The sequence below is a fragment of the Vulpes vulpes genome, chromosome 9 (genome assembly GCF_048418805.1).
Source record: "Vulpes vulpes isolate BD-2025 chromosome 9, VulVul3, whole genome shotgun sequence".
NCBI lineage: Eukaryota > Metazoa > Chordata > Mammalia > Carnivora > Canidae > Vulpes > Vulpes vulpes.
In genome coordinates, this window is record NC_132788.1 from 47,705,997 (window position 1) to 47,730,413 (window position 24,417).

General features: G+C 39.0%; 1 protein-coding gene across 16 annotated transcripts in view; it reads left to right on the forward strand.

The window, feature by feature from the left end:
• The window catches only part of NBEA (neurobeachin), a 662,404-nt gene extending 640,085 nt beyond the window's left edge, over positions 1 to 22,319 (forward strand). For all 16 annotated transcript variants that reach the window (XM_072719992.1, XM_072719993.1, XM_072720000.1 and 13 more), the window contains 6 exons: positions 1,154 to 1,309; positions 1,827 to 1,997; positions 15,337 to 15,438; positions 17,319 to 17,515; positions 18,507 to 18,658; positions 20,462 to 22,319. In XM_072719992.1, coding sequence (XP_072576093.1) covers positions 1,154 to 1,309; positions 1,827 to 1,997; positions 15,337 to 15,438; positions 17,319 to 17,515; positions 18,507 to 18,658; positions 20,462 to 20,552 — 869 coding nt within the window. In that variant the 3' untranslated portion in view covers positions 20,553 to 22,319. The remainder of the gene's footprint in view (positions 1 to 1,153; positions 1,310 to 1,826; positions 1,998 to 15,336; positions 15,439 to 17,318; positions 17,516 to 18,506; positions 18,659 to 20,461) is intronic.
• Positions 22,320 to 24,417: the final 2,098 nt, after the last annotated feature.

Genomic DNA, 24,417 nt, shown 5'->3' on the forward strand with positions numbered 1-24,417 from the left:
TTTTCAAGTGACTCAGAACCTTTGATTGTCTTTTCTTTTGCTACCTTTTTCTGTATAATTTTTGGCTTACCGCCCTAGCCATTATTATGATAGCATTAGTGGGGATCCACAAATAGTTGCACTTCAGTCTAATTGGCCTTAGGGAGTGTGGGTGATGTGTGCATCTCCTGTTTAAGAATTCAGCCCAGGGATTTAGCCTGAAAGGACAGCGCAGAGTACGGGACAGGCTGGCATGCAGACAGACACTAGGGAAATCAGATGGTGTCTCCGAGTTCCTGACTTTTTTCAGATTCAATCCCAATGCTATCCATTGATTCTCTGCCTGTCTCATTCCTCCCCAATCCCTCTCCCATCTTTTTTATTCCTCTCCTCACCTGCCAGCCCATTCTGGAAAGGCCTTCTGTTTGTTGACAACCCAGGTCTTTAAAGCTGCTGACCTAAAGCTCCCTGTGGGGCTGCCCACATAACAACATCCCTTGCTCAAACCTCTCTCCTGTTTTTTCCACATGAATTGTAAATGCCATCAGAAAATGACAGATTGGGGCGAATATTAAGATTTTTTTCTTTTACATACCATACCTCACACAATATATGTTCCTCCTCATTATAGAACTTGTAGGACATTAATGAACCTGTGTATAGTGAACCTAGGTAGAATTAAATCCACTTAAATATTTTTATTTTAAATTCAGTATTTGAATTCTTCATATTTTTGGAGGAGAAGGAATTGAAATCTCTGACAACCTTTAGATACCTAATGTAGTTCATAACTAGCCACTGCTACTAAAAATTAAGCTGATACTCCTCATGGGGATATGTTAGAATGTTAATAATCTGAGAGCCTTAAAAACTCATTTCTAGATAAATGAAGCATAAAAATATTCCTTCCATTAGTGCTTGATGAAACTCTTGTGGAGGGATGCCTGGGTGGCTCAAAGGTTGAGTGTCTGCCTTTGGCCCAGGGCATGATCCTGGAGTCCCAGGATCGAGTCCCACATCAGGCTCCCTGCATGGAGCCTGCTTCTCCCTCTGCCTGTATCTCTGCCTCTCTCTCTGTATCTCTCATGAATAAATAAATAAGATCTAAAAAAAAAGAAAGAAAGAAACTCTTGTGGAATCCTTCTTTAAACTCTTTTTTTCTGTGTATGTTTAGCCAATAACTCTGGTGTGAACAAACGGCAAATCACGGACCTTGTTGACCAGAGTATACAAATCAATGCGCACTGTTTTGTGGTCACAGCAGATAATCGCTATATTCTTATCTGTGGGTTCTGGGATAAGAGCTTCAGAGTTTACTCTACAGAAACAGGTAAGCCTAACTATGAGATACCTTAATCTCTCCAAAATGCCTGTTGTTACACCCAGACCTTAAAATAAAATCATACTTAATAATGTAGGCATTTTCATCTTGAGTGCCAAGATTCAAATTAAATATTCACATTGTATGTAACTCATTATAATTCTGTTCATTCCAAACCTTAGCATGAGTCCTGATTTCACAGGACAAATGGGACTATTGTCCTGTCTCTGCCCCAAATCAAGTCAGGTAAAAGACTAAAACCATCCCTTAGTCTGGCCCCAATCCTGAAGAATAAAAATCATGATTGTGGTGTTTGTAAGTCATTTTCCTTGAAAATCCCAAGTAACATTCTTGTATCATTTTTCAGAAGAAACTCAAGAAAGCATCTGTAGCTCAATTTGAATTAGCTTATAAGCTTTCACGTTTAACAGAGACACTTTTCACAAATCTGGTAAAATAAAGTTAAGCTTATTGCCATTTAAAGAACAATAGCAAATGAATTAAACCTCCCATTTCTGTGTTTCAGGGAAACTAACTCAGATTGTATTCGGCCACTGGGATGTGGTCACGTGCTTGGCCAGGTCTGAGTCCTACATAGGTGGGGATTGCTACATTGTGTCTGGGTCTCGAGATGCCACTCTGCTTCTCTGGTACTGGAGTGGGCGACACCATATCATAGGAGACAACCCTAACAGCAGTGAGTATTTGTCTCAAAGTGTCCCATCAGACTACAAGTTGATGTAAATATTTTGTCTTTCGTAGTTTCCTAGCAACTTTTCCTAGGGTTGTAAGGATTTTATTTTATTTTTTGTATATTTTTTTATTGGAGTTCGATTTGCCAACATATAGTATAACACCCAGTGCTCATCTCGTCAAGGGCCCCCTCAGTGCCCATCCCCAGTCACCCCATCCCCTACCCACCTCCGCTTCAACTACCCCTTGTTTATTTCCCAGAGTTAGGAGTCTCTCATGTTTTGTCACTCTCTCCGATTTTTCCCACTCATTTTCTCTGCATTCCCCTATAATCCTTTTCACTGTTTTTTATATTCCCCGTACGAGTGAAACCATATAATGTTTGTCCTTCTCTGATTGACTTACTTCACTCAGGATAACATCCTCCAGATCCATCCACATTGAAGCAAATGGCAGGTATTCATACTTTCTGATGGCTGGGTAATATCCCATTGTATACATAGACCACAAAATCTCATTCTCTTTATCCATTCATCTATTGATGGACACCAAGGCTCCTTCCACAGTGTGGCTATGGTGGACATTGCTGCTATAAACATTGAGGTGCAGGTGTCTTGTTTTTTCACTGCGTCTGTATCTTTGGGGTAAATCCCCAGCAGTGCAATTGCTGGGTTGTAGGGTAGTTCTATTTTTAATTCTTTGAGGAACCTGCACACAGTTTTCCAGAGTGGCTGCACCATTTCACATTCCTACCAACAGTGCAGGAGGGTTCCCCTTTCTCCACATCCTCTCCAACATTTGTGGTTTCCTGTCTTGTTAATTTTCCCCATTCTCACTGGTGTGAGGTGGGATCTCATTGTGGTTTTGATTTGTATTTCCCTGATGGCAAGTGATGCGGAGCATGTTGTCATGTGCTTGTTGGCCATGTCTATGTCTTCTTTGGTGAAGTTTCTGTTCATGTCTTTTGCCCATTTCGTGATTGGATTGTTTGTTTCTTTGCTGAGTTTAATAAGTTCTTTGTAGATCTTGGATACTAGATTTGCAAATATCTTCTCCCATTTTGTAGGTTGTCTTTTAGTTTTGTTGACTATTTCTTTTGCTGTGCACAAGATTTTTATGTTGATTATGTCCCAATAATTCATTTTTGTTTTTGTTTCTCTTGCCTTCATGGATGTGTCTTGCAAGAAGTTGCTGTGGCCAAGTTCAAAAAGGGTGTTGCCTGTGTTCTCCTCTAGGATTTTGATGGAATCTTGTCTCACATTTAGATCTTTCCACCATTTTGAGTTTATCTTTGTGTCTGGTGTAAGAGAATGGTCCAGTTTCATTCTTCTGCATGTGGCTGTCCAATTTTCCCAGCACCATTTATTGAAGAGACTGTCCTTTTTCTAGTGGATAGTCTTTCCTGCTTTGTCAAATATTAGTTGACCATGAAGTTGAGGGCCCATTTCTGGGTTCTCTCTTTTGTTCCATTGATCTATGTGTCTGTTTTTGTGCCAGTACCACACTGTCTTGATTATCACAGCTTTGTAGTACAACTTGAAATCTGGCATTGTGATGCCCCGGGCTCTGGTTTTCTTTTTCAGTATTCCCTTGGCTACTAGGGGTCTTTCCTGATTTCACACAAAACTTAAGATTATTTTTTCCAACTCTCTGAAGAAAGTCTATGGTATTTTGATAGGGATTACATTGAATGTGTAAATTGCCCTGGGTAGCATTGACATTTTCACAATATTAATTCTGCCAATCCATGAGCATGGAATAGTTTTCCATCTCTTTGTGTCCTCCTCAGTTTCTTTCAGAAGTGTTCTGTAGTTTTTAGGGTATAGATCCTTTACCTCTTTGGTTAGGTTTATTCCTAGATATCTTATGCTTTTGGGTGCAATTGTAAATGGGATTGACTCCTTAGTTTCTCTTTCTTCAGTCTCATTGTCAGAGTAGAGAAATGCCACTGATTTCTGGGCATTGATTTTGTATCCTGCCACACTGCCGAATTGTATGAGTTCTAGCAACCTTGGGGTGGAGTCTTTGGGTTTTCTATGTACAGTATCATGTCATCTGCAAAGAGGGAGAGTTTGGCTTCTTCTTTGCCAATTTGAATGCCTTTTATTTCCTTTTGTTGTCTGATTGCTGAGGCTAGGACTTCTAGTACTATGTCGAATAGGAGTGGTGAGAGTGGACATCCCTGTCGTGTTCCTGATCTTAGGGGAAAGGCTCCCAGTGTTTCCCCATTGAGAATGATATTTGCTGTGGGCTTTTCGTAGATGGCATTAAGATGGTGAGGAAAGTTCCCTCTATCCCTACACTCTGAAGAGTTTTGATCAGGAATGGATGCTCTATTTTGTCAAATGCTTTCTCTGCATCTATTGAGAAGATCATATGGTTCTTGTTTTATCTCTTGTTGATGTGGGTTATAAGGATTTTAAAATATGAAAGCTTTCAGTGGAAAAAAATTCTTTGCTAGAATGTCACTATGTTCAAAGTTGAAAAAAAAAAAAGCAACCACTCTAATCTTCAATGAGGGAAAGTCCCAGGTTCCCTCTCTTTGACCTTGTAGTTGGCTATCCTCCCTGAATATCTCCAAATGTCTCTATCCTTCAGAAATGTCCTCCAGTATCACCTGGTCCATTAAACTTTGTGTAATTTCTCTCAACTGAATATATTCTCTCCCTCCTCTGAATTTCCATAAGGTTTGATTTGTGCCTCAGTAAGGACACTTACTTAGTACTTTCTACCATACAGTCTAGTAAATATCTCCATTTATTCATTTAACAATGATTGAGTACTCCCTTCAGACTAAGCATTGGGACAGCAAAAACAATATGACCATTTCTTTGCTTGTGATGATTCCTAAGTATTTTTTCTTTAAAAGTGCTCCCTAAGATGCCCTGTAGGAAAAAAATGGGGGATGGGGGCTGCAGAGTAAAATAATTTTAGAAAACACTGCATTTACTCCTACTCTCTAGGTAAGTTCTCAAAGTCTTACTTGCACAAATAAATCTGTTGAAATTTGTTTAACCCAGAACTTCTCAGACATGTTTTTCCATTCAATCTTTTGCTCACAGCAGAATAGCTATTATTCTTTGGAAATGCTGTTCTGAGTAAACACTAAAATGGATCATGAATTTCTCCCTTTCCATTTTAAGTTTCCAGTTCCTGGCCTAGTGACACAGCAAATAGGATTTTTAATAAATATTGTTAAATGAAGAACTAGATAAGAGGTTGCCTAGTAATAATCACTATTTTTAATTACCAAGCTTTCAATAGTTTCAATGCAAATATTTCCTTAAAATAGGGTATGCTGTCTGTAAATTGTTGATGATGGCAAGTACTAAAACCAGGGTGATTCTGATTATAATTCATGTATTGGTTACACCATACACGGTACTCTGAAACAAAGTGAAACATGAGTTTGGGTCATATTTATGACATGACAGAGATAAGAATTTTCCAGGAATGCTGTGTATCTGCCACTGAAATATTGTAAGAGTAGATGACAAGTGGACGAGATGCCACATTACTGCGTGGCTGGAAATTGCCACCCCTGGTCTGTTCACTCCAGCCTGTGAGAAAGCTGAGGATGGAAGCCCAGTTGTATATCTGTCTACCCTTCAAAGTCTCATCCACTCCCACCTCTTACACGTTTTGACAGGAATATTGCAAAAAGAGGAGTGACTTTTGATTGATAGGAGCAAAGGCCCTATCATAGTGGAGAGGAAAATGAAATATGAAATATATGCAGATTCATATAATATTTATATGAATGAAGGTAGTGGGAAATGAACTAGGTGACCAAATTACATGTGAGGTTTCGTTCTTGCTGCCCATAGCTGGAACTGAAGAACAGTGATGTAGAAACTTGAAGTGTATTGTGGAGTAACTCTTAGCGTAGATACTAAGAGAAAGTATGTGCATTATGCATATTATCAGCCTCTGCTCTAAATTGTGAACTAAGATATGATGCTGGTTTGGGGGAAAAAATATTCAGTGTTGCTTGATTTCCAAGCAGCTCAAATAATTAGCTACCAATTCGATATTATAACAAATATCATACTCTAAATACTGAAAAGTTAACCCCCTTGTTTACTCTTTTCTAAAATCCTATCCTTAAAAAAACAAACTTCATTTTTAGCAGAATTCTAGTGTGTGTGTGTTTGAATGTACATGTGTATAAGACACTTGATCTACCATTGGTGGCTTTCTTATCCTCAAGCATGTTACATTATTACATATATTTTATCTAAATTTATTTTTGCATATTTAAAAATCTTCATTTTCACAGTAGTGTAGTAATCATTAGAGAAGTTTAATTAAGCAGCAGGTCTGTGTAGTATCTTCCATCTAAATTGATGAAAATTAGAAGTTTTTAGATAATGAAAAAAAATTTTAAGAAAAAGAGTAGTGCTTTTAATCTCATTAACTAACATCTTCAAACTGGAGCTTAAAAATGATGAAAATGGTATTTCCAAAAAGAGGATTCATTTCTTAAAAACAATCATACCGCTATGAGGTAAAGAATTTTTCATGTTAAGTTATAGTAATTGTCTGTTAAGTACTTAATTTTTGTGATTTTCTAATAATCTTTTAAATAAAAAGATGGCTAACAGTTTAGTCCACTGATTATCAAGAAAACTTAAATGTAGTAATATTTAGAGTGTTTAAAGTTCCATACAATAGGAGCTATATAAATAAAAATGTTTATATTAACCCTTAAGAATAAAATTGTGGCTATTGTATTTGTTAAAATGCAGCATTTTATTTAAGCTTTCAGTAAAGACAAGATTATTCTTGAGAAATTAAGAACATTATCAATACATATTTTTTATTACTGCCTCCATTCATAAGAATTTATTTTTGGTCAGAACTGTTGTCATCATTCTGACCCTAACCGATTTAACAAAACCCCATTAAGGCTTTCTTGGACATTTATTATTAACATATGTCATATGGCTTTATTTCATTCATTATCCTTAAGGGGAAAAAAATGATCACTAAAGTATTAGGCAAGCAGTAAGCATGTATTTAATGCCTACTAGGTGCTGGTCCCATCTTAGCAGCTGAAAATGCTGGATAGTTGAAGTCTGTGGCCTTCTGGAGTTTACAAAAACATATATTATACTAATCACCAAACTGCTTTTTCCACCTGACTGTACTGAACACATTGAGTATTTATTACATGAATCACAAATTGCTTTCAGATAATGTTTGGTATCATACAAAATGTTCAGTCTTACATCTTGGGTACAAAATAAAAATTATGTTAAAAACTGGTGTCATGGGGGAAAAAATGGTGTCATGGGATGCCTGGCTGACTCAGTGTTGAGCATCTGCCTTTGGCTCAGGGTATAATCCTGGTCCGGGGATCGAGTCCCACATTGGGCTCGTGTGAGGAGCCTGCTTCTCCCTCTGCCTATGTCTCCACTTCTCTCTGTGTCTCTTAGGAATAAATAAATAAATAAAATCTTAAAAAAAAACTGGTGTCAGCTTTTTACCATATGGATAATTATAATGGTAAAAAATTAATAATTAGTCATATATAGTATTCGTTAGACTTGACTGATTTATGACTTACTTAATCTGTTGAAATAGCCAACCTAGACCACATATATTGGTCAATTCACTCTTTTTGTAAAGGCAGTCACAGCACACCCTGAATTGACTGTCACATCAGGGATCAGCCATGGGTGTTGACACAGAATAGTCCTTGCCATCAGAAAACTCACAACCTGAAAGAAAAAGATTTTTTTTTTCCTGTCCCAGTTTAATCTATTCTAGCTACCAATTCACAGGTCAGAGAATCAGGCTATATGTGTTTTCTATCTTATAATGCATTGCTACTCAAGACCAAAAAGCTAGTTATGTGTAAATTCATTTTAAAGTGTGTAACACAATGCCCTTATGTTTTTAGGAGTTGTATATATTAACCTAGACTTGAAGGGGGGAAGTCCTAGTGTGAAATATAATATGCCAGTAGCTATTAGAATTGGTCTTGGTGTAGACATTGAATTGCTTTGTATGTCAGAGGCTGACTCATATTTATTCAGTACATATAATGATAGGATTCATTTATTCACTTTCTCAACATTAATTCAACTGGCTCTCTAATATATTTATGTCTCTTTTGCATTGTCATTATTCTTTTTTAATGGATAGCTCTGTTGGTACTACAGAGAAAATAAACTAATGTTTGTGGATTTTTTTAGGTAGGTGCAGAAAGAGTTTATGGTTTCATTGAATCAAATATATTACTGTGACTAATTCAGATATCTCAGAAATAGTCTTTTCCTAATTATTTTTATAGTTTTAATGAATTTGCCACAAAGACAATGAACATTTACAAGCAGATTATTACAAAGAGTTTCAGACCATAAAAGAAATAAGCAGGTGCTACCTACTATAGGTTACAGTTGGATTACAGCTGTTTTATTCATATGTTTTATATACCAATATCCAGTGTTACTTTTTCAAACTCAGGACTTTGAATATAGAAAATTTTCTTGGAGATTTAAATAGGTCCCTGACTAGATAACAGAATTGCAGAGATGTGAGGGACAGATGCTTTCATCTGAAACACTCTTTTGCACAAATTCTGAAACTAATTTGGAAGTGATAAAAATTAATTTGCGCACTTTAATTGGAAGCAGCCTACTGCATGAAAAAAAGGAGAGCAGAGCAGGCAATTTGTGTTAAAAGCTGATTGAATTTTTGTCAGGTAGGTATCTTGGACTTGGCCGCTTATCCTCCTGAGCCCCTCTTTGCAATATATTACAACGCATCTCTGACTGGTGTTCTTTAAAAGGATCAATGCTATTCCTGTTGAATCCCTGGAGCCCAAAATTTCATTGATCTTGGGACTTGACATTTCTCATTACGTGCTGTAGCTTCCAAAAAGATAGTCACAAGAGGGGCAAGTCAACATTGTTGTCTCTTCAACAGACACCTAAAATACACTGGGACCTCAGCTCAAAATCCAATTTGCTTTTAAAGTGTGTGGTTTTAATGTTTCTGCCAGATATAAGGTGCTTTGTAGAAAGGTTTGTTGATATATACATATGACTTTTTAAAAATCATAGCAATAGGAAACTTTGGAAGAGAATTTACTGTTCATCTTTTCAGATCAAATCTACAGATATTCGAGTAAAATGCAGAAGACATTATTATGCCATTCCAATTTCACTTTTTTAAAATAAGTCTTTTAACTGATGTTGTATAAGCATTATGCAAACTATGAAACAAGAAGCCCATTGAAAAGGAGGCTCTAGCTGTGCACACATCCCTTCCTTGGGCTCCCATTGTGTGAGCTTCAGCTCTGGACACTGACCCTCCTGCCAGCTACAACCTGTCATTAAACATCTGCCAAATCATATCCCTCTCTTTGTTTGCATCCAGCCTTCTCCTACTTTGGATGTCCTGGTGCCCAGCTCCATGACCACCACTAACCAGTGTATTGTACTGGATGAAAGAAGCCTGGACAAACAGCCCAGAGATATTTTTAACTTTTTTAACTTATACATATGCTTGCCTCACTTCTCAGAACTAGGGATCTTAGCTAGGGCTTATTAAATGTATCAGAGGAAGCATAGTTATATGTGAACAATTCCTAACTCCTAGGACTTTCAAAAGTGATGTCCGTAATGTAACATTCTCTTCTCAGCCTCCCATCCCCTCAGTCTAATATTAGGAGACTTTGTAGGGTCCATGACTAAGAAAGGGGCTGAATGCCACTTGGTCAGTGCTCTTCCTGTCCCTTTATGGAACTAAGGCTGCAGGGTTCTTTGGCTTGAGTCAAAAGAAATATTTATTTAAAAACACACACACACACACACACAAGAGTTGACTAATAGGTTCTTGTGATCAGAGCTTCAGATCCATACCAGGAGGGTTAGGGGTATCTCTGGGCATTTATGCAAAACTACTTCCTTGGATTATACTGTTGACTGTTTGGGGAAGGTAATGGCAGGACAGTAATGTACCTTGACCTAGATCCAGGTTCAGGACTTTAAGGGAGGAGATTCATCCTGCCACAGCAGTGCTCAGAGGTTTTTTGTGTCCTCTCTGCAAGAGAAAAAGAACATAGAGTGAATGAATAGCTATCTTCTATTTTTCAGTGAGTATTCTGTGAGTAATAGATTAATATAATAAAACGAAACCACATCATGGGTCATTTTCCAGCCCTGGGGATATTTTTATATGGGTCACCTGTGGCCTGTGGAAAATGCAGGCCCGGGCATTCTTGATACTTGGGCCAGACCTGCAAGTGGCTGAGGATGCAGAGTCTCAATAAGGGACTCCTCCTGGCCACAGGTCTTCTGAGCTAATCTTAACAATTGTGTGACAGTTTTTTTAACATAAATCTTGAAATCGCAGTAGTGATTGAAATACTTATTCTAGGATTTCAAGCCATCCTATTTTTATGTAGGTATAAACATGAATGAAAATCCTTTCCACGGGGATTCTGCAGGGAGCTAACAAAGGTTGTAGATAAAGTCTGAACATCATATATCATCAAGATGTTCATCTTCTGATTCCAGCAGAACTGCATTGAGGGTCATAGATTGTACAAACTCTGCTGTTTTTATTTAGATCTTCATGCAGAGGAACCAAAGCTTCCCACTGCATATTAGTAGTCCTTAGAATAAGGTTTAAAATAATAAGAACCATGAATATCCTTACTTTGATCATTTCTCTAAGACCAGAGACCATTTCACTGAAAAAGTTCTCATCAGTTCCATGTGAGTAACAGCATCTAATATCTTTGTACTGTTTTTGTCATCCATTTTTAAAATATTGAAATGACTTTTGCTTAAAAATGAGATGGAATCTGTTTATAATAAGCCTTTTATATTTGGAGTTTCCAAATGGCTTGCCTATAAGCAATCTCAAAATCAGGCATGTTTGCTCTTTATCTTCCATGGTAATTCCATCACATGGAGAGCTCCTCTGTTGAGGAGATGAGGGCGATGGCGCTGTGTTGGGGGGGGACATGGGGGGGGGAGCGCTCACCTCCACCTCCCTGTGCGCAGGCCCTTTAACCCCCAGCCACATCCATCAGTTGTGATGTGACAGTGACAGGATAGTCCCAAGATTTTGAATGATTGTTGGGGTGTGTGACATCTGTCCCTGGCAATGAAATGTCCCTCCTGGCAGGGAAATATGCTTCCTCTTGCTGCTGGTTTCCCAACTCAAAAACCCCTGAATAACATTTTATTTACTTTTCTCTAGTTTAAAGAGGGAAACAATGCTCTCAGGGGCCCTGAACAATATCCCCTTAACAGTTTCCATGGTTTATTCAAGTGATCTGGGGAGATGGTAATGAAAAAATTTTTTTGACTTTCTGAATCAAATGCAAGCCTTGGAAAGGCTTATTTCCTAATAGAAAATAGATTACATACATAAGGAGTAGTTTTATACATGTTTTTCAATTCCCTGCAAGAGGACTAGATAGCTTTTTTACTTTTTTTCTTTAGCATATAAGGGGAAAAGTTTAGAAAACTCTTTACTTAATGTAAATTTTATTAAGCATATAATTTCATAATTTTTTTTAATTCACCAGTCTCTCTGACATAAAATAATCAGGAAAATTAAGGATCACATTACACAGAAAATCTTCATTTTCATTTTACCAGGGAACTCAAGGCATCTTTAGAGCATAATTTTATAAATATAATTCAGACAAATCCAGGACTGCCAACAAATATAAATGGATACCTTGTCAATATTCAAACCCATCATAGTGGTATACAAAAACTTAGAAGATGACACACGGGCTGCCACCCTGCTTCTCCCATATTCCAGCAAAGAGAGGCCCCAAAAGCAAAATGGAAACTGATGGATCTGGGGAAGGTCACAGGAAACTGAGCAATTCCTGGAGAGATAAGAGGATGATTGGGTCTAAAGGAGGAGGTGTTGGCAAACCAGAGGAAGCACATTGTGCGTCTCGCAGTATAGGCATCTTAGTTATGCTCTTCCCTCCCATTTTCCCATGCCTATTGTTGCCTTCCCTCCAGCCTCTGTGGGGCATAGAATCAAAGCACCAGTGCAGCTTCTCAGTGCTGCTGGTGCCAAGGGAGGGGTGATCCAGGGAGGCAGGCACAATTGCCAGCCAGTGAACATCCTCTGCCCCCACCCTGCCCCCTCCACAGTGAAGACCAGGCATTGCAGCCAGGTGGGAGCCATCAGAGCAGTGTCCACCCCAAAGCACAGGGTGGTTCTCTGGGAGAAAAGAATTGGGGCTGGGGGCACCCTACCCAGAGTAGGATTGACAGAAAAAAACAGGCCATAAAAATAAAAAAAAAATTTAAAAAAAAAGGGGGGGATCCCTGGGTGGCGCAGCGGTTTGGCGCCAGCCTTTGGCCCAGGGCGCGATCCTGGAGACCCGGGATTGAATCCCACATCGGGCTCCCGGTGCATGGAGCCTGCTTCTCCCTCTGCCTGTGTCTCTGCCTCTCTCTCTCTCTCTCTGTGACTGTAATACATACATAATAAATAAAAATAAAAAAATTAAAAAAAAAAAAACAGGCCAGCATGCAAGGAACTCAAGCAATGTGAGAAAAGATCACAAACTCAACAACCAGGTGAAGCAGAATGAATAAAAGAAAAATACAGAACTTTTTCTTAAAAAGGCATTTGTTTGGGATGCTTGGGTAACTCAGTCAGTTAAGCCTCTGACTCTTGGTTTCAGCTCAGGCCATGATCATGGGATTGAGCTCCAGTCGGGATCCACAGTGAGCGTGGAGCCTTCTTGAAATTTGCTCTCCCTCTGCACCCCGCCCCCAGGCCCCCGCTCACATGCATGTACACACACTCTCTCTGTCTCTCAAAAAAAAATTTATAGATAAATAAAAAAGCATAAGTCTAAGGTATAAGGAAAGAAGAACCAAAGTTACTGAGTACTGTTTTATATTTCTTAAGCTAGGAAATGAGTACAAGTGAATTTATTTTATTCTCTTAATTTTATACATATGTTATAAATATTTAATATGTAACTGATTTTTAATTATGTCTAAAAACAAAAGAGGGTCAGATAGCTTTGTGGAAGCTACCAACAAGAAAAGAATCAGTGACCTTGGAGGAAAAAAATTAATCTACAGTGTTCCTCAAACTTAACTATTACACTGATCCCTTTTAAAGAGAACAAAATTAAGGAGGGCACTTGATGGCAAATTTAATGTAAATAAAAAATACAAAATAGAACAAAATTATCATTAGCTTGCCCCCCCCCCCAAAAAAAACCCTGACTCTGAGGAATGTGTTCTTGGACCCCATGAACAAGTTTGAGAAACACTGAATCAATTAGTTCATCTTAATTGTTAAGCATAAGTCGATTTTAAATTGCCGCAGCATAAATTCTTGACAGCAAAGAGAGAGCTCGTCTTTTATATTTAGAGTATCCTCAAAGTATAAATCTGAAATTTAAAATTTTCATAGAACTTTCCACTCCCAAGAAAACATCTACAGAGGGAGCCTGGGTGACTCAGTTAAGCATCTGCCTTCGGCTCAGGTCATGATCCCAAGGACCTGGGGATCGGGCCCCACTTTGAGCTCCCTACTGCTTCTCCCTCTTCCTCGGCCTACTACTCCCCTTGCTTGTGCTTGCTCTCAATCTCTGTCTGTCTCTCTCAAATAAAATCTTAAAAAAGAAAAGAAAACATGCACAGAGCCCAGGGTACAAAGACCCTAGTTTGAAAAACACCAAGAATTCTGGAAGAATAGGAGTTACAACACCAAGTTCCTACATGACTTTTCAAGGAGAAAAAGTAATGGTCAATAATCCTGATAACTTAAGATGAAATAATACATTCGTACTATATGCACAGAGGCATATTTATGTATCCTACTTACTGTTTGCTAAGATAGTACTGTAAAGTCAGCTAAACCACACATCCAGATAAAACTGTCATACACTAGGAGTCAGCTAGAACTGTTTAAAAATAAAAACAGAAGGAAATAGGCAACATAAGCATTAATAACTGTGATACTAATGAGAAATAGAAATAGTGGGGTGTTACAAGGCATTGATAAAATATCTGTTGAATCTGATGGGCTGATTCAGGTCCAAACTGTATTGTTACTAAGTGTTTCACATCCTCCTTTCTGATCACAACCTTCAACCTTCAATAGCATTTCACCCAATGAGTCTCTTAGAGGTCCTCACATATGCCCAGGATGGCCAATACTGGCTTTTCCTGTCCACCAAAGGAACCTGTGAGAACCCCGCCCAGGTTGGCACCATAGCCCATTCACCTTCTGCAGTGCCTCTGTGACTTGCTATTGTTTCCTTTTCTTTCACGATCTGCACCAAAGCCTGTAGAGATACCTCGTTTCTGTCCCAGACTGGCTTTTCCAAACATTTGCCGCAATAAGACAAGCTTCAGCATGATGCCCTCTTAACTTTGCTGATCCTTCTCACGCTGTCTTTGTGCAGGTTACTCACCTGATATTCTGATGTTCTCTTCGTGTGGAGGTCTTTTGATCCCTACTACATATACTCTGCACATAATCTGCTCTTCCTCACACTTGGTATTGTGGAGTGTGTCCAATGGCAAGCCTGGGGAAGGCCGAAGTTGTTTGATGAGTTCTCAAGAGTTCCAGGTTATGCCTTACACCTCTTTACGGTCCCAGCTCCTAGCCTGCCTAGAAGAATGCCAATCATTCACTTAATGATTGGGAAAGCACTTAGCAGTGAAAATGCTTGTGTCCTGTAACACAGCTGGACTTTTTAGCTAGGTTCAATTTAACATTAAGTCAAGTGGAAATTTAAGATGGTCATCTCTTTCCTTCCCTACCTTCCTTTCCCTCAAAATCAAAGCACCTCAGCCTGTTTTGTTGGAGATTTTAAGGAATGTTTTTAAATGGGTAAGAGCATGGTTTTCAAAATTAGATGGCTCTGGGCTCAGTCCAGTGCTTGCTAGCTGTATGAAATTGTACAAGTTGAATAACCTTGCAAAGCCTTGGGTTTCTTGGCTATAAAATAGGGATAACAACAGTACCTGCCTCATAGGAATATTGCCATAATTAAATGAGATAATATATATAAGTACCTTGGCAGGCTTGGTGTCAGTTTCATAACAATGGTCAGGAAAAGAATACCTATCACCACTGTCATAATGTTGTAGTCACGTCACATCTGTAAAGGCACTCAGTCATCTAAACGACCCACAGAGTGGGTTACAGTAGTAGTAGTTTAAAGGTGAGGAAACAGGTTAAGGCACTGGCTCATGGTCACACCTCTAGTAAGTGCACTCAATAAATATTAATGATTATTATTTTAAATGTCTGAGTTAATGGTGTAGCTCTTCATTTCTAGCATTGGTCTGTGCTAACTCACTGCTCCGGTTTCCTTGCAGGTGACTATCCTGCACCCAGAGCTGTCCTCACAGGCCATGACCATGAAGTTGTCTGTGTTTCCGTCTGTGCAGAACTTGGACTTGTTATCAGTGGTGCTAAAGGTCAGAAGGCATTTCTTTCATTTTAGGTCTTTAAAAACTGTACTATTTTCTCAAGTGAACCATGATTTATGATGTCTTTCCTTTAGCAGGCTCTCTATAGACAATGTAATCCCCTGAGTTCCTTGCAACTGTTTCATTTTATTAGTAATATTCACTAGTATTAATATAAAATATATGTAAAATGTTATGTAGTATTTTGTGGCCACCAGCATTCTAGCCAGAACACTAGTAAATTAAACTATAGCATGTCCCTGAGATGCAACTATTAAAAATAACACATAAAAGATGGGGGGAGGTATCTGTGAGGCAGTAGGGAATCTGGGGGTGGGGGCAGTCAGGTTGCTTCCCAGTCATAGCCTTGGACCCATCTCCCTCAAGAAGCCCCTTCCTTTATAAGGCCCTAGGCTTGTAGAGGTTGGTTGGAAAGGACACATGATTACCTGGAGGTTTTGACTTTTTGTGGAAGTGTTTCAGGAAAAATCAGGAAACTTGGATTCTACTTCCGGATCAGACACCCAATTCTCCATGGGAGGGTCTGGGGCAGGAAGAAGCCTCATACTTGGGAGAAACTGCAAGAAAAGCAGAGGGGCTGAGTGGATGCTGTCGTGGTGGAGTTAGGGAGAGAGAAAGTTGACAGGAGGGAGGGCCCATGGCACAGGGATTGATTGCCATGTGTATTTTATTTCAAGCATACTGGAAAGCCACTGAAGGTTTTTTAAGCAAAGTGATGCGATGATCAGATTTGGTTTTCAGGAGCTTGTCCTGGCTGCTTTATGAAGAATGGATATAATATCTGAAGGTTAGGGACTGTGTTTTTTTCACTTTTGTGTCTAAGAGTAAATAACCCTATGAACACATAGAATATTTTCAATAAATATCCTTTTCTAAATATTTTTTAAAGTAGCAATTTGTGTAATATTATCCTATCTTGTAAAGTGAAAAGAAAAAAAAAGATAGGTATGGGGGAAAAAAACAACACTTTCTAAAGATGATGGGTGATATTAGAAGTGATTGCTATGTTCTTTTTCTCCCTGATTTTCTGTATTTTCTGTCATTTTAGAAATCAGGAAAAAAAATTAGGTCTAGCCTTATAATGCTAAGTGTTTTGTAAAATATGTATCTACTGGAGTCAACTGGAAAATAAAAATGTAATTCATTAATTGTTTTCATGAGGTTGTTTTGTTGAGGGGCAAGTAATATCAAACTATATTAACCAAGTTATTTCTATCAACTTGGCTAGTGAAACTTTTATCTTATCAACACGATATTTCTGCCAGAGGAGAAAAATCAGAGCAAAATAAGTCACTCCCCATACTAGTTTTGCACTCTTGCCTCACTGATCATGTTGACAGACAAAAAGTGTTTGTGTAGTCTGAATTACTTCATTAAGTATCTTAATTTTGCCTTTTACTAAAATGTATGGGCTGTAGACAAGGTAAAACTCATTATTTGATATTAATGTATTTATATGGTACAATGTTAAAGTTTTGATGATGCTAAGAAAATTAGCAGTTGTTTTGATAATTCTCCTAAACTTTTGAGAAACACAAACTAAAAAACTTCGGAACATAAGACCTTTTTGTTGTCACATTATCTGTGAGCTGTATCCTTTTTTAATGAATATTATCTCATGAAGGAAAAGACCAGATATTTCCCTAGATAAAAAGTTGAGGAGATCTGTATGTGGTAACAGCTTCCTGTATTTGATCTGTTTAAATAAAACATCAGTTCTTGGCTCCTGCTAGCGTACCTCTTTTCTTCTCTGCCTTCTTTGAGCAAATCTGAGTGTACGTACCAAGGTAGGGTTTGTGGGTTTGTGAGAGCTCATATGTGACTTGTCATCATGAATGACTCCAGCCCTGGCTGTCCTCCTTCTGCAGAGGGCCCTTGCCTTGTCCACACCATCACTGGAGATTTGCTGCGAGCCCTAGAAGGACCAGAAAACTGCTTGTTCCCCCGCTTGATTTCCGTCTCTAGTGAAGGCCACTGTATCATATACTATGAACGAGGGCGATTCAGCAATTTCAGCATTAACGGGAAACTTTTGGCTCAAATGGAGATCAATGATTCAACCAGGGTAAATCTGCATGTTCAGTGCTTAACAGGGACTGAAGCCACGAGACCGATCGGCTACCTTACTTTAAAGGATTCGTAATAGAATTTCCCTGGTATCCAGATAAATGTGTGCTGTGTTTTGTTTGTTTTAGATTCTATTTATTTATTTGAGAGAGAGAATATGGGGTGGGGCAGAAGGAGAGGGAGAAGCAGACTCCTCACTGAGCAGTGGAGGGGGAGTCTCAAGGCGGGGGCTCAACTAGGGGAGGGAGGGGGTGGGTGGGACCCTGAGATCCTGACCAGAGCCAAAGGCAGAAGCTTAACCAACTGAGCCACCCAGGTGCTCCAAATGTGTGCTGGTTTTAAAAGCATGTAACTTCATGTAGATTGATGCTTTGAACAAACCCAAAGTTCATTTAATCCCAAGTAGTTAACTCAGTGGATTTAGAAATGATAGCTTTTGTTTGATTAGAAGTCAGACCCCTAAGGAGGTCTTTCTTCAGCTCCTTTATAAACAGTTCTGCACCATCTGACATTAAAAGTGAGTTTCTTGTCAAAGAATGTTACCGTTAGAACCCTAGACCAAAATTACATGTACCAGACTGCCCTTCACCCATAAATGAATTGTGATTGTTGGTTTATCATTATTAAAAACCGTTTTTGAAATATGCTTCTGCCATTTGTTCTGAAAATCTTGACATTGTTACTATTCAGGACTTAACAAAACATCATGTTACTTAATTCTCAAATTCTTCCTGGATTAGATTGATAATATTCTCTTTGGGACTTCTGTTATTTTGTAACCTTAATTGGTTTTAATAAGATCCTTTGTTTATGTAAGAACTCTGATGAATTCCACATTGGAAATTCTGTGGAGTGGACTTTAGGCAACTTGGACAAATGGCTAAAAGTAGATAATAATTATGAGGGAACTGTGTTGAGTGCTTTTGGGTAATGACCATTGACCATCTGGGAAAAACAGAGAAATTGTTGTTTTTCTGCCTTTTCTGAAGGCCATTCTCCTGAGTAGTGATGGCCAGAACCTGGTGACCGGAGGGGACAATGGTGTGGTGGAGGTCTGGCAGGCCTGTGACTTCAAGCAGCTATACATTTACCCTGGATGTGATGCTGGCATTAGAGCAATGGACTTATCCCATGACCAGAGGTGAGCCACGCCAAGGGGAAACGTAATCACTTGAGAACTGTCACTGAAACTTCTTTACATTCTACCAAGGGTGAAATGTGCTGTGAATAAGATTCCAGCATCCAGATGGAAGAAAGACTAGCACAGAAAAGGATAAATTGAGAAGGGGAGTAAGTGCTATAAGAAAGGATTCTGGTAGGAAGAAAACAGAAAGAGAATAATCGGCGGGGAGAACAGGGTTGCATAAAGGAAGAAATGGGTCTTTTGAAGAATAGGCACATCCAGACACTGCTCCAAACAGAATTATTCCCACTAACGTCTCTGTTCCAAGGGCCTCACCTAGCCTCAGACAGAGCCCCCTGGCTTCCATTCTAGGAAGGAGACACAGGTTTCTCAGCACAGGTGTGTTTCAGCTTGAGGCATCCTTGTAGCCAGCAACTCTCAGCAGAGCTGGCCTCTGTTTTAAAAGATATAAAACACTCACCTGTTACTGAGACAATCCCTCCTCTCCCTCCCACTTTCTTATTCACACATTTCTCATTTGTGTTATTTTTTTGTATTTTATATATTCCCCTAAAACATTGTAATCTTTTTTTAAAGAACTGATATGAGAATTAATTAATAATTTTTCCTTGTGCCTCAGTTGGCAACAGGACCAGGTGTTTATTGTAAAATGAAAAGGATACTTGGAATATAAAGTCTAAAATTTCTAGATTCAAAAAATCTTAAACTCTGTAATCTTAATGTGGTATATAATTTCTCCTTTTTTGCTGTATATTTAACAGAAATAAGAAAAGTGTATTAACGAACTTTTTTCATCTACATGTATATTCTTTATTAAAGTATGGTTTCAAAATATTATAAATACTAAGGCTTATATCACAAATTTGACAAAGCATCTACACAATCTAGTAAAATGGGACTGAAGTCATCAAGAGAAGTAACATAATTTAAGAGCTTGAGAAAGGGATATTTTTTGATCTGCTGCCCAGCCTGTTTTTAAAGAAAATGTAAGCAGGTGATTTTAAGAGTATTCCAGAATGCTGTAGTCCGTATTCATGAATAAATGGGAATGCTTTATTATGTAATTACGTATAGATACATGAGCATTTCTAAAGTATTTGTTATCAAGTAGTGAAATCAAGTTGAAATGATCTCCCTGACATTCTTACTCATTCATGTTGCAAACATTCGCTACCTACCACCATCATAGATGACGCACCACCAAGTACTAAGATTAGTGACTCCTCAGTGCCCAAATAATAATCATCATTGTATGGGAGGGAAGTTGGGACGGCATGTCAGGAGAAGGAAGTGATTGACTTTTCTTGAAGAGTGAGGAGGGCAAGAGAAGCTTAATTCACTAGGCATCAGAAGAGAGGGTAGACGGGGAGCATCTGCAGAGTCACATTAATGTCAGGGGTCTCCAAAGAGGAGGGAAGAAAGAAACTGATCAAGTTCCTATTTCTAGCTCAATCTCATCCCTCATTTCCATTATTTTTTGTGTTTTATAATGTCCCTGATATGTTAGAGCAGTAGCACATGCACATAAGTTACATGCACGTATTGAGGATGCTTACCCATAAAGTGTCTATCTACGGAACTATCTGATCAAAAGCCACACAACACTCGGTCTGGCAGTCCGGATCTGAGCAGGATTGGTTCAAGTTCTCCCAGGAGAACCAAGAATAGGTTACAATCCTGTGTCAGTGAACACAAAACTAACACTTGGGGAACTCAGAACGCATGATACTGTCTAGTAGAAAAGTAGCAAATGCATCAGTGATTTTACATCACTCTTAACCACTGTCTCTGCTTTTCCAGGACTCTGATCACTGGTATGGCTTCTGGTAGCATTGTAGCGTTTAATATAGATTTTAATCGGTGGCATTATGAGCATCAGAACAGATACTGAAGAAAAACGAAGACCCAAAAGCCAAGTTAAAGCTGAGAGCACAAGTGCTGCATGGAAAGGCAATATCTCTGGTGGAAAAAACTCGTCTACATCGACCTCCGTTTGTACATTCCATCACACCCAGCAATAGCTGTACATTGTAGTCAGCAGCCACTTTACTTTGTGTGTTTTTTCACGACTGAACACCAGCTGCTACCAAGCAAGCTTGTATCATGTAAATTATATGAATTAGGAGATGTTTTGGTAATTATTTCATATATTGTTGTTTATTGAGAAAAGGTAATAGGACGCGTCACAAGAGACTTTTGACAATTCTGAGGAACCTTGTGTCCAGTTGTTACAAAGTTTAAGCTTTGAACCTAACCTGCATCCCATTTCCAGCCTCTTTTCAAGCTGAGAAAAAAAAAAAAAAACACGTTTGATACTTTGTACATCAGATGCATCTTATTTAAAGGGATACTTTTGTAAAAGTAAAACCTTGTATAAAGAACAAAACGTTTCTTAATTTTATTGTGGAGTTACAACTTGCATGTTCTTTAATCCTGATGTCTTGATGGAACAGGTGCATTCACACTATGAAACAGAAAGATATGTCCAAGGACACAGCTCGTATGAAAGGGTTGAATTTGGGCTCAGTAATTTTGGACATATTCACCAAAATATGGTTTGCACTTTTTAATCTACATTCATCCCTTCTAAGTGAAATTTGCTCATAAAGCATTTGGATACTAAGCCATTATTTGCCATTTTTGCTACTTTATACAAAGAAAATTCAGCCCTACCCTTCATAATTTGAAGACACAGCAGAAAGGGGGCTTAGGGATGAGGTCTTGGTTTTTATTGTATAAATAGGAGTCATGATCGTTAGTTCCATAGTAATGACTTCCCTACTCCTGGACATCTCTTCCAGAGTCATCCTGCTGGCTTAGTGTGTGTACATTAGGGGAAGAGAATCTGATGCTAACTATTTTTAGTTTGGTTTGATTTTGTTTTGGTTTTTTCTCTTTGGTTCTCGAATAGCTTAGTTTCTTTAATAACGGGTCAGACTTTATTCTAACAATAACTGAGATTATTCCTTTAGGTTCTTGTGCAATTCTCACCTAAAGCCACACTCTTAGCCTAAGGCACTTCATCTTTTTATGATATAAACTGATGGGTATCAAATGATTTTCCATACCTTGTACTGATCAAGTTACACACCCAGGGGTATATACACTTATTCATGTTTCTTCTTTGTATATTTGGTGGCTGTATCGTCATAGATGTACATATTGTGTCGGTAGGGCTATGAGGCATGTTCCAGGAATGTAATTTTCTCAGAATTTATACTCACTTGCAGTCATTTATTTAAAAAGATACAACAAGATAATGGGTTCTTTGTATTGGCACTTTGCACCAGAAACATATCATTATTTATTGACGTGATTACTTCTTTGTCATCCACCTTGTATTAGTAAGTTTTAGCACTGAATTCCTTCTTCATTGTTGTTTGTATTTATGATATTCTGAAATTCTGGGGGATCAGCGTAATGATTAAGTTATTCATCACCAGGCTGTAAGCAATATCTTGAGTTTGTAGCTTAGAATTGGGAGGATACCGAACATCTGGAAGACAAGTTCATTTCATCTTGAGATCATGGTGAAATATTTTGGATATATAAATTCCTTAAGCTATTGTAACCATGTTTTATTGCAAAGATGTAAAATATGCCAGATGTGTGTGAGTTGGAAATCAAAAAAAGAAAAATAAAATATGCAAAGAATTCACTGATTGTTTCACATTTCATTGGACACTTCACTAACATGCATTCATTATGTTGTCATACAAGTTTAAGGAATCAGCATCACCTCATATAAAGGCCTACGGCATCTAAAAACATGAAATAGAGTCCTAATGAGGTTCCGTAATTTGCTGAAACATGAGCTGCTCTGCTTGACCATCTGGCAGGGATTTGGGGGCAACAGTGACCAGAGGGAAACAGCCCTGTTGTTTCTTCCACATAATCCACTTTTTTGGGTTATTTTTCTTTTATTTGAAGGGAACTAAATGCATGTGATGGCGAAGAATATAATTGCTCTTTACATGAATGTTACCAAATAATGCTGTTCTCATTTGAATCATGCTTTCTAGAATTTATCATGGGCCAGGCATGACACAGGCAGGGACAGAGTGACCGGCACGAGCAGAGCAGCTGCCAGCAGGCCGGGGGCAGTGCTAAGAGGGCTCAGTCACCCTGGGTTAGCAGAGGTGGTGGGGTAGCAGCCCAACAGGCCCAAGGAGTGACTGGACCACAAGCAAGCTTCCATCTGCATAATGGAGACCAAAAGGACAACCAACAGCAACCTGAGAAAGGCTTGCTCCTATCACTTTTCACCTGGTCCCCAAGCCAGTCACGTCGGTCATAAGTCCAGCCGGCTCCCTCAAACCAGCCTTCTGGCAGCCCATCAGTCACTCAGGCTGGCTACCAGCGGCTCTTTAAAACAACTCCCCGCTTCTAGAACCATCTTCCGAACTGTCACTAAAACCTCCTGACCATTCAGACCTTCCCAACACACTCTGCTACCAGAAGCTCTGGTTCACCACCACCCCAATCATCCACCCAGTCATCCCACTGCTGAGCAGCCTACAGTGGCTTTCCATGTTCTTAAACTCTGGTGGGGGAAGACATGGCTGCAGAATAGAATCTAGGCCCCATCCCTCCCAGGTGATTCCACGCGGATCATCCTTGGGCCCATTTTCAACAACACTAATGTGAGGGATGAAAGCCACGCTCAGGAACTGAGCACAGAAATCCTTCAGGAGGGAAACATTCTCATTCTCCTTCCCCCGGCACCCCGTACCTCAGGGGAATCCACCTATTTACAAGTCCCTGAAAACTCTCTGTGCTATGGCCCTAGTGTTTTTCCACCCGAGAGGACCTCTTTGCCAGCACTATCTGGTCAAACTTGTTGCAAATTGACCTAAACCAGTTTGGTAGCGTACAGTCTTTTGGCAGGTGCAGGTGGTACCCAGACTCCACATGCTTACTATATTATGATGCAAACGATTCCTAGGAGCAATTGCTGCCACATGTTGTGATACCTTTTCATCAACATGGAGCCCCGTGTGGGGCTGGAACTCATGACCCTGAGATCAAGACCTGAGCTGAGATCAAGAGTCAACATGCTCAACTGGCTGAGCCTCCCAGACGACCCTTTCACCAAACATAATTTAGCAGGCAAGTACAAGATCAATCATAGAACCCTGTGAGCTTGGTGAATTCCAGTGCCTTTTTAGATGATCTGACAACTATTAGTGTCTGCTTTCAGACACTAGAAGTAGCATCTAGAAGTAGCAACATTCTAGAAGTAGCATCCCCTCTGCCTTGTGATGCCATCAGAATCCTCCAATCCAAACATTTAGGTCTCAGCCTTGGGCACCCAAACTAAGGGTATAGACTAATGGCTTCAGTGGACTCTTACACCTGGTGGTGGAGAGGTAGGAAAGGTCTCTAAAATACTGCAGCCAGTGCATATTGAATTCACATATACTAAATACCACAAATTTCATCAATGAGAGATCATTTATAGCATCCCTTATGCTAATTAAGAAAGCAATAATTTCCCCCACTGAAAAGCCATTTTAGCATTCACTATTTTGACATAATAAAAGCTTCTGGTTTCTTTTGGAATAAGGAAGCTGGAGTTCTGGGCCCTGACTTATATTGAGACCTTTCTGATTAAATGACCCGGAGTAGAGATTTCTGATCAGAGCAACTGACCACCCCTTAGAATGCAGTATAAATTAGCAGATACAATCACAATGTTTATAGTGGATATTTTCAAGTAAATGACAACATCATACCACTTTTTCTTTTTCTTATGG